General features: G+C 41.7%; 2 protein-coding genes across 2 annotated transcripts; both read right to left on the reverse strand.

The window, feature by feature from the left end:
- Window positions 1-663: 663 nt before the first annotated feature.
- LOC122030134 (alpha-humulene 10-hydroxylase-like) lies at window positions 664-1,549 on the reverse strand. Its single transcript, XM_042589289.1, has 2 exons — window positions 1,399-1,549; window positions 664-1,322 (listed from the first exon to the last, which is right to left on the reverse strand). The coding sequence occupies exon 2, from the start codon at window positions 1,238-1,240 to the stop codon at window positions 695-697; it is 546 nt and encodes a 181-aa protein (XP_042445223.1). The 5' UTR covers window positions 1,241-1,322; window positions 1,399-1,549; the 3' UTR covers window positions 664-694.
- LOC122029254 (alpha-humulene 10-hydroxylase-like) lies at window positions 1,245-2,322 on the reverse strand. The gene is made up of 2 exons (XM_042588193.1): window positions 1,399-2,322; window positions 1,245-1,322 (listed from the first exon to the last, which is right to left on the reverse strand). The coding sequence occupies exons 1-2, from the start codon at window positions 2,320-2,322 to the stop codon at window positions 1,245-1,247; spliced, it is 1,002 nt and encodes a 333-aa protein (XP_042444127.1).
- Window positions 2,323-10,553: the final 8,231 nt, after the last annotated feature.

Raw genomic sequence — 10,553 nt, forward strand, 5'->3', positions numbered from 1 at the left:
TGCACTACCTTCTTCGTCTTTTCTGAGTTTTCCCATGATATGAGGCTTGGTTCCGCAATCTGAGGTTGAGTTCAAGTGCGCCGTTCGTCTTGGAGTGCACCTACGGATGACGCGAGCGGTTGTCAGATTTTGGGGGAATTTTTCCGGAGAGCCTCTGCACCATGGGCGACAATAAATTCTCTAAAGACAGTCGGCATGCCGACGCTTCAACCGGAGATACCAATTTCTTAACCTTACTCATCTATTTACCTGTTTATTGCATGCTTGTTATTTTCGTACAATTTTACTACTGTTAGTGCTCTCTTGATACAACAATATGTACTATATCCTTGAGATATGATTTAACTTGATCTGATCGACAAGTGAACACAAGCTCACATCATTTCAGGGACAAAAGATCTCAACTCCACCAATTAATTGTGATGATTGGAGTACTAAAGAAAGAAAAAGAAATAGAAAATCCAATTCGTCCATTCGTAAATTTGTCTTAAATTTCAAGCCATTGGAATTCATATCAAAATTCATGCAGATTATAACGATGAGATATACGTTTCATGTTATATTTATTATGTAAAAGTTTATTATATATATTCACCTCAGAAATCCCTCACAATCTGTCCCTGATTAATTATACGAAGGGAGGTGTTCTACTTATTTATTACATGAAGATAAACCATATATAATTAACTGTCTACTATGGCAGAGGAATGGCGAGATCGGCAAGCACAACGAGTGGTGTTTTCCTGGGTTCACTCGTTCCGGAAATCTCCATCATGTCCAAATCCTCTGTCTTCATGCCATGAGGAAGCTTCCAGTCGAAGTGGAAGAGGAGGTGAGCCAACCCAACTTCCACTGCGGACAGCCCAAAATTCATGCCAGGGCAGATCCTTCGCCCTGCACCAAATGACATGAACTCGAAGTTGAGGCCGGTGAAGTCGACTGAGCCACTCTCAAATCTCTCCGGCTTGAAGCTTTCGGCGTCGGCGCCCCAGTAGGCTTCATCTCTCCCCAACGCGAACACATTGATCAGGACTCGGGCTCCGGCCGGCACACGATACCCCATGACCTCGCAGGTGTTTTCGCATACTCTGGGAGGCATCAGAGGGCCTGGAGGATGGAGCCTCAGCGTCTCCTTGATCACCAACTTGAGGTAGCTGAACTTGGAGATGTCACTCTCTTCCATCTTACTACTACTCTTCACTCGCATCGCCTCCCTTATCTCTCGCTGGGCCTTCTCCATTGTCTCAGGGTTCTTCACCAGCTCTAAACATAGCCCATTCAATCGTCGACGATGATGTCTCTGTTCCTCCAATAAATATTTCCTAAAGGAACAATTAATCTACAGTTTAGACTTTAGATCGATAAGAAATGTATGCATAATGCATGTAATGTACGAACCAGGACAACGGCCTTGATGCTCTCGGTTGTGATGGGAAAATCTAGGCCGCCTTTATCTCTAAGCCTGAGAAGTACGTCGATAAATAAATCCTCCTCCGCTGGTGCATCGGCTCGTGCAGCAGCCTGACGCTGTCCCATGATTTCATCGAACACTTTGTTTAACTTTCCACGAACACGCTCTAACTTGGCCTTCAATCCAGTGAGAGTGTCCAAGAATTTGAGGGAGGGGTACATGTCACCCACCGAGAAGCTGGTGAGGAGGCCCACTGCCTCCTTCACCAGCTCTAAGAACTCGGACTGTTGTTTGCATCTTTCGCCGAACGCCGTTTTGACCACCAACACATTGGCCATGGAGCTCAACATCGCGCCGAGATCGAGAGGCGTTTGGGCCAAAGCCTTGCTGTCTATCTCCGCCGTCATCTTACGGACCACATCCTCGCGGATGGTGGCGAAGGACTTGACGCGCCGGGAGTTGAGCAGCTCCATGGCGTAGATCTTCCTCATCTGCTTCCAATATCCACCGTAGGGGGCCATGGCGACGCTGAGCCCGTCGTAGGCCAATATGTTGGCGAAGGTCAAGTCGGTCGGCCGGCTGGCAAAGTTGAGGTCATGCCGCTTGATGATATCCTCCACGGCCTCCACGCACGAGGCGACCACCAAGTTGACCTGCCCGAGGCGGAGCAGTATCAGCGGGCCGTGAGTTCGAGCGAGGCTGCGCAGAGTACGGTGAGGGTTGGCGCCGGCGATTTGGTGGATGTTTCCGATGAGGGGAAGTCTGGGAGGGCCGGGTGGCAGAGGAGCTAGTACTTGTCCTTGTGACTTGCGATCTCCACTCCCTGCTCTCCTGAGCACCACTAGCAGTGCTATGAAGAAGCCGAGAAAGAGGGTGATGGAGGAAGGGGAGAAGAGGAAATTAGCTTCCATGGCCATATGCAAGCTAAGTGCATTAGCTAGCTAGCAAGCTCCTTAATGATCGATCGGATGCATCAAACTCTCTTCGTCCCGTGCATTTATAGAACTACAATCAGAGATTGTAATTAATTTCTTACAATTTAATGACAATCAATGATATATCGTTTACGTCCATATATTTATTTTCAATTTTCCATGCATATTTTTCTTCCATTCGATCTATTATTGCATGTGATTGTTTGGTTTGAATAATACTATTTAATTTTTTTTTGTCCAACGTTAATAATAATGGCAAACGTATTCGATCGTTTTTTGCCATCGAGAAAAAGGGGCAAATTTTCGATCGACAAGTACATGATAATTTTCTTCCATGATAACTTTCTTCCTCATAATCAAGGAGGAACGTAATCACACTCATAATCACCTTTTAATTGAATGTTTTAATAAATCACGTGGCGTTGCCATATTTGTTTTCTCCGAATTAATGGAGGAATACGTACCTTTCAATCACGTGGCATTGTCAGTCAGCTCTTTCATGACTCAACTCCCTACTTTGCACAGGTTAATCTTCTAACTTATAGTCGATCGACTACAAGACCAATCAAATTTCTTTTAAGAGATAATAATGTCAGAGAATCGTAACCATCTATTAGAGAACAATATTTATTCATCAGGCCAGACCTTCTGGGAATTAGATCCCCATTTCACATGTGCAGTCTCCTAGCCTACAGTTGGTTGGCTTTAGGACTAGTCGAATTTTTTTTAGGAGACAGTAATATCAGAGAATCGTAACCAGAGCCGGTCCTTATTATTTAAAGGCACTGGACGAAACTATTAATAATGCCCCAATTTTATCCTTCATCAACCTAGATAATAATTATTTTAATCTATAAAAAATTTTATTTTCTGAAATGGGATAAGGAAACTTTTTAGTTGGAAGATGATTTTTTATTATAAGATGATTGTTCCTTCCTTATTTAAGTATAAATTTCCACTATTCTAACATAGAAATTAAAAATGAAGCACCAATTATAAAACTATTGATATAGTTTTTTTTTCATTCTTACACTATTAAATTATCTAAGAATGACAATTCTATTTGTAATTAATTTTATTCCGAATGTAAAAGGTATTTACAAAGAACGATCATAATTCTTAGTAAAATAACACTGACAGAGAAGAAAAATTTATAATCAATTTTTATGAATCTCATTTTAAATCATTTACCTTTTTTTCTTCAATGAGATGAGAAAACAAAAAGGTATGAAAGAGTGTATCACTAATTCCTTCATAACGCTTTCAAGTTCCAACTTGAACTAATCAATTGAAACAATTCATGGATTTAAATGTAAACAAATAAGGACATGATGTAAATGAAACACGAAAGAATGAAAACTACTTAAAACTTTCTTTTAACTCAAAAGCATTTTATTTTTCCGGCCCAATTAATGTATATACTTGCCACATATGATATCCTACAAAAGGATAAGTGCCACCAAATGACACTCATTTGCCATAAAATCAAATTTGAATTATATGATCTCAATATGGTGTTGAAATAAGTGAGTAAACTAATCATAAATCTTCTGCTTATATAGATTAAAGACTTGTGATCTAACACGATTAAACGGAATATTTGGTTTTAGAATTAACAAAACCACCACACAAAATGATGTTAACGACATCACAAAGGTCTAATGAATATAAGAGTAAAGAATTGCAGTATTGATTCAAAATTAATGATGTTTAGATGAGAAACAACCCGTACTAGGTAAATAAAATTGTTACCATAGCAAATTAATTCCTTGTCAGAAGTGAGCAAGACAGTATTCTGTTGACATGGAGTTCTATTATGAAAATTAGCAAAATCGGGCATTTCACCACCTGAAACAATAAAGATCAAATGCAAACAAAGTCAAGAGACTTGCATGATACATATGTGACAACTCCACATTGTGACCTTTATCAAATATTTAGTAACTTTCATGCGAGAGTAGTTAGATTTGGTTGAAAATTATTAAATGAATCTACAGACAACAGCTTTTGAATTACGTTCCACATTCAATCTCTTTCTCTCTTTTTATATATTCATCTAAATGAACTACTGCACACTCTTCTGAACAATATGATTCTAAAAAATATTGAACATAGAGTGAAATTACCAATTTCCCTCAAATTACAGACATTAACTAAGTAGCAATAATACTAGGAATCACAAGATCTGAAGTTCATAGCACGCCAGCAAAGGCCTCGAACAATCTACTGGAATGAAAATTTTTAAAATTTGAAAATACTCAGATGTCAGATCCTAGATCAAAATAAACAACTGGAAAGGCATTCCTACGTCATATTATTTTCTCGAACACTGCAACCAAATCCCTAATATGGAGCAACAATAAGAGAAAATATGAAAAAAGAAAAAAAAAATTGATGCCATAATTGGATTAATATGGAAAATATCAATTGCTCAAAGTGATCAATCGAAATAAAAGAGCCGATTAAGACCTAAAAACAAATGGACCAGAAACTGACAATTTGTCAGAAACAAACATGATTAACAAGAAAATAGAAAGCATGAGTGTTACCGGCAATGACAAGGGAGGTTTGTCGCGGTGAGGGAAGGTCGGGCACAACGAGGAAAATTAACAACGGAAGAGGGCCTCGTCTCACCGATGTAGGATGCCTTTGAGAAAGGGCTTGTAGTTGTCGCGGCGAGGGAGGGCTTCGGCTACGAGAATCCTGAGGGCGAGAGAGCTAGGGCTTTGCCTCTTCAGCAAGGGGGGAGGGGAGGGGAGGGCTTCGGCAAAGAGTCGCGAGAGGGAGAGAGCAAGACTTCGGCTAAGGTTTCAACGAGAGAAAAAGAAAAAGTTAATTTTTTAAATATATATATATATATATATATATATATATATTAAAAATAGGCCCCTGAGTAATTTGGGCTCTGGGCAACGACCCTGGTAGCTCTGGGCCAGGGCTAGCTCTGATCGTAACCATCTATCAGAGAATAACGGTTACTCGTTAGGGAAAATTCCGCTATCTTGACATATGCACAATGGAACCTTTACTTTGAGTGTGGTCGAACCTTTACCTTTACGTGACATATTCTGATACCAGATATTCTCTTATGTCTCGTTATTTGGGAGGTTATGAGGGTTAGTATAAAAATGGGTCATCTCCATTGGTCAGATACGCTTATTTACGCTTTACTACGTGCACTCATGCACACATCCACATCTACTGTTCTACTGTTCATCTGCTTTCTTGGATACGGTTCTGACGTGAGCATCAGAGTGCTTGTGCTAGAGACCCCCTCTTTGGTTCTCGCTCTAACGCTTCCATTTACTCTCTCTAGTGTGTGTAGAAAGGAGGGCTCAAGGTCATCTTCTTTGTAACGCCCGAAAATTCTCAAACTTGCATTAGAATTATTCTATGATTTTTTTGGAATTTTTAGATATTTTTCCGGAATTTTCCGAGTAGCGGAAGTAGCAAAAGTAATTAGATAAGCAAAATGGTTTAAGCGGGAATCGAACCCGGGACCTCTCGGGTCCGCTAAACCTTTAGTTAGCCTTAGTAACCGGTGAACCCAGCAGGGCCGTGCTGAAAGAAAGAGGAACCAATTATATTTATATTAGAGTTGGGTTCAATAACCCACTTAATATAAATTAAGAACTTAAGTTGGGTTTGGTTTAATTTGGTTCGGCAACCCTCTCCTCACAAAACCTCACGCCACTTTCTTTCTCCAAACCCTCACGCCGAACACCTCTCCCTCTCCTCCTTCTCTCGGCGCCACAACAAGGGAAGACCTAGGGTTTTTCCCTAGGGCCCAAGGACACTTTCCGGCGACGATTTCAGCACAAGGACGTTCCCCTCCGCGAGTAGAGCACAAGGACGCGAGCGAATCGTCGGGAAGTCGTCTCCACCAGAATTTCTAGTGATTAGATTTGTAAGAAATCTAGCACACAAGGTAAGAAACCCCTCACCTGCAGTATAATAGCTTCCGTTTGAGTTTTTATGCTTTAGTTAGGATGTATGCTGATTTTTATCGATATCTAGGGTGTATTTAACTCTCTTCACAGATTAGGGATTTAGTTGAGCACCTCTAGATGGGCCGGGCACGTCTTCCCTCTTCAGAAGAGTTAGAGCATCCTAGGGGCTCGATTAAATGTCTAGCTCAGTAATAGACAGTTTAAATAACTTATTAAATGCACTAGAAGCATTTAAAACAGCAAATTAGTTTATTTCAACTTATGTAGGACTACAGTCCAATGGGTGGGCTCCCACAGTCGCCTCTAGGTTCAGACAACCTAGTTCTAGGTTCAGATAGCCTAGGTTCAGCAAAATAAGTATATAGCATTCAGTATTTTACTTTCAGCAGTGGCACTGTACTGGATTAGATATCCACTGGGCTGGACTCCCATAGTTGTCCCTAGGTTTAGCTAACCTAGTAAACCCTACTAGATTCGGAACTTGCAATCCCGGGTTTGGATAGGGATACGCGCATAGCAAGTACAGTTGTCAGGGCCCATCAGCAGCATGTTTAGTATTTTCACTTATTATATGTATAGCTTTTCAAATTCACAATCAGTTATGTGAGTTCAGCTTAGTTTCAGTACCAGCTCAGTTAGTTTAGTACAGATCATGATCAGTTTAGTTCAGTTCCATGATTTGTTTTCAGTTTCAGTTTTCATGCTCAGCTCTATTTCCGCAAGTAGGATAGCTTATGTTCAGTTCTTGATTGCTATGCTTGTATGATCACATGCCATGCCATGTTTAGCCTAGTCAGTATATTTCAAATAGCATGCGTTGAAAATCATATCTGCATCGTATGCATGTTTTTGTGAGGTAGATGGTTTCTTACTAAGCTTTTTAGCTTACAGATGCTACTTTTCTTATACTGCAGATACAGGTAAAAGAAAAGTGGACTAGTGGAGGCTGGAGGGCAATGCAGATCAAGATGTGTGTGGGAGGAACCTGGAATAAAGATCTGAGGGATCTAGCAAGTTTATCTTATGTTTTAGAATATTTAGCAAGTTAACTGCCTTACAACTTTAGAGAGTTATCTATCAGAACATTGTTAGTTGTTTTTCTGCACTTAGCGTGGTTACTTTGTTGGTGCAACATTCCTCAGGTCAAGGTTGACCTGGTTGACCAAGCTTGAGTCTTGGTTTGGATTTCGATGTTTGACAATGCAAGGTTGATTGAAGAAGAGTAAAGTAGGTCAAGGATGACCGGATACTTGACTGGGAAGTCCTAACTGGGATGTTAGGCAGGAGGAAAATCCTGGTGAGTGAAGCCAGGTGAAAGACCTAGTGAGTGAAGCTAGGCAATTGGGAAGTCCTAGTGAGTGGAGCTAGGCAGGAGAAAAATCCTGGTGAGTGAAGCCAGGTGAAAGACCTAGTGAGTGAAGCTAGGCAATTGGGAAGTCCTAGTGAGTGAAGCTAGGCAGGAGAAAAATCCTGGTGAGTGAAGCCAGGTGAAAGACCTAGTGAGTGAAGCTAGGCAATTGGGAAAGTCCTGGTGAGTGAAGTCAGGCAAGAGAAATCCAGATGGGTCAAGGTTGACCAGACATCTGGTGAGAGTCCAAGTAGGTCAAAGGGATTGATCGGATACTTGGCACGAGAAAGAAAAGTCCAAGTAGGTCTTAGGGAGTGACCGGATACTTGGCAAGAAGAGAAAAGTCCAAGTGGGTCAAAGGGATTGACCAGACACTTGGTGAGAGAGTCCTAGCTGGTCAAGGGTGACCGGATGCTAGGTCTTATGTATCAACAAGTCATGGTTGACTAGATGTTGATTTAGGGGGGCTTTGGGCTTGGTTTTGGGCAAAAACCAAGATCTGGATTGATCAGCCGATTGATCCAGCAGGTTTGGATTGATCCGTGGATTGATCCAGCAGGTTTGGATTGATCCGTGGATTGATCCAGCAGGTTTGGATCGATCCGTGGATCGATCCAACAGATCTGGATCGATCCACCGATCGATCCGGTGAGTCCCCGCGAATAGAACCCCTTTGGATCGATCCGTGGATCGATCCAGAGGTCCCAATCGATCAGTGGATCGATTGGGACACTGCTGCTTCGCGCGATAAGCGCTGGATCGATCCGTGGATTGATCCAGAAGTTTTTCCAGAGCACAGAGGCGCTCTAGATCGATCCGTGTATCGATCCAAAGCCTCCCCGATCGATTGGGAGCATTCCAATCGATCGGGATTCGACCGTTAGCGTCGATTTAAGCCGCAGGCGTTCATTTCCTTTAAAAGAACTTCACAGATTCATTTCAGATCTTCACCAGCTCCTCCACAACTCTTCTCAAGCTTGAGATCGCCAGTTCTTGAAGGTTCTTGGAGGCTCTTCCAAGTCAAGAGGCGGATCAAAGCAAGAAGAAAAAACTAGGGTTAGGGTTTGTGCACTCATTGTAAGCTTGTAAGCTTGTATTTCTTTACTACCCTTTCTTCTTCTTGTATTGAGTCTTGTAGGGCTTCTCCGCCCTTGGTAGTTACCATAAAGGAGAGTTTCATTAGTGGAGGGTGCGTGCGTTGTGTGGATCCTTGGATTAGTCACCTCCCTTGGAGGTGGATACCAAGTAAAATCCAAGTGTTAGCGTGTTTGTATTTGTTTCTTTGTATTTCCGCTGCGCATCCTTGAACAAACAAGCAACGCTGAGCAACGAGCACGCGAAGAGCTATTCACCCCCCCTCTAGCTACTTTTCGGTCCTAACAAGTGGTATTAGAGCAAGGTTGCTCTTCACCGGAATCATCGCCAGAAGGGTCAAGCATAACAAGAAGAGCTAGAGGGTGAAGAAGTTGAAGCAAATTCATCAAAAGTCAAAGATTTCAAGAAACTCAACTTCAAGATGGAATTCCAAGATGAGCTTGGATTTGACACAAGGGTGGCTCCTCCATACACTTCCACGAGCTTCGATTCTTGGAAATCAAGAATCGAAAATTTTCTTATGATGGAGATAGAGCAATGGTTTGCTCTTATGCAAGGCTTCAAGACTCCAACAAACTCAAAGGGCAAAGTTCTCAAGAGGAGCAAGTGGAGCCAAGAGCAAGTTCAAAGGTGCGAGGCCAATGACAAAGTGACCAAGCTTTTGGTCAATCTATTGCCAAGCACCATCCTTTGCAAAATTGGAAATTTTGAAGATGCAAAGAAATTGTGGAGTAAATTGGCCAAGCTTCATGAAGAGATCCCCTCCACTGTACAAGAGCAAGAAGAATCCAGAGAGGGTGACTCTTTGGAGCAAGACCAAGAGGAGGACTCCGAGGTTGAGAGATGCTCAACCTCCGAAGAAGAAGTCCAAGAAGAAGCTTCATCTTCAAGGGAGTGCAATGAAGAGAACAAGGAGGGAGCATACTCCTTGTTCTATGTACAAGATGATGAAGCCTCCACCTCTAGGATTGAGGGGGAGTGTAGATCAATGAACCCGGAGCAAGAAGAGGCCTCCACATCCGGGTCAAGTGAAGAAGAAGAAGATGGCGCCACCTCCAAAATTCAAGAAATATCAAATGAAGGAGCAAATGCCATCCCTACACAAAAAGGTATAAACATTTCAATTAATAATAAAAATCATATTATATGCTTTGAATGTAGGGAACATGGGCATTACAAGAGCAAATGCCCTAAATTGGCCAAGAAGAAGGGCCAAGTGGCATTAAATGGCAAGGAGAAGTCCAAGGAGACCATCCCCGAAACAAAGAAGAGCAAGGAGCACATTGTGTGCTTCTCTTGCAATCAAAAGGGGCATTACCGAAGTCAATGCCCTAATGGGAAGAAGATGGTCAAGGCTCATGGAGGAAGCTCAACTCAAGGGGGAGCCTCCAAGGTAAAAAAGAAGGTATCTTTTATTGAGCCTATTTCCTTGCAAAATGGTAAAAAGCATGCTAGGTCAAATTTATATCATTTTAATGCTATTTACCATGAAAATAGGAAGCATGATAGCGTTAAGGAAAATCATGTAGCTTATCATGCCAAAACCTCTCAATCTAGGGTTAGGAAGGTAGATAGATATTTGGGCAAGAACACTAAGGATAATAGATACAAGCCCAAGAATAAAAATGCTCATGGATCAAATAAAAAATCAAATACTAAGGACTTAGTGAGGGAAAATCAAGGCTTGAGGTCAAGACTTGATAAATTAGAAAAGACCCTAAAAAGATTGGAAAATATCCTATTAGGGCAAAATGAGCATAACCTAGGTTTGGGATACAAAACCAAAGCAAAAAATGATGTGCCTAGTTATCATA

Source organism: Zingiber officinale, chromosome 10B, assembly GCF_018446385.1.
Source record: "Zingiber officinale cultivar Zhangliang chromosome 10B, Zo_v1.1, whole genome shotgun sequence".
Taxonomy (NCBI): Eukaryota; Viridiplantae; Streptophyta; class Magnoliopsida; order Zingiberales; family Zingiberaceae; genus Zingiber; species Zingiber officinale.

Bases quoted from the DNA above. Each gene is read 5' to 3' on its own strand.
- LOC122030134 (XM_042589289.1), bottom strand. From the start codon at position 1,240: ATGGAGAAGGCCCAGCGAGAGATAAGGGAGGCGATGCGAGTGAAGAGT.
- LOC122029254 (XM_042588193.1), bottom strand. From the start codon at position 2,322: ATGGAAGCTAATTTCCTCTTCTCCCCTTCCTCCATCACCCTCTTTCTC. The intron at 1,323-1,398 runs GTTCGTACATTA...TTGTTCCTTTAG, and splicing joins GCATCAAGGCCGTTGTCCTG to GAAATATTTATTGGAGGAAC.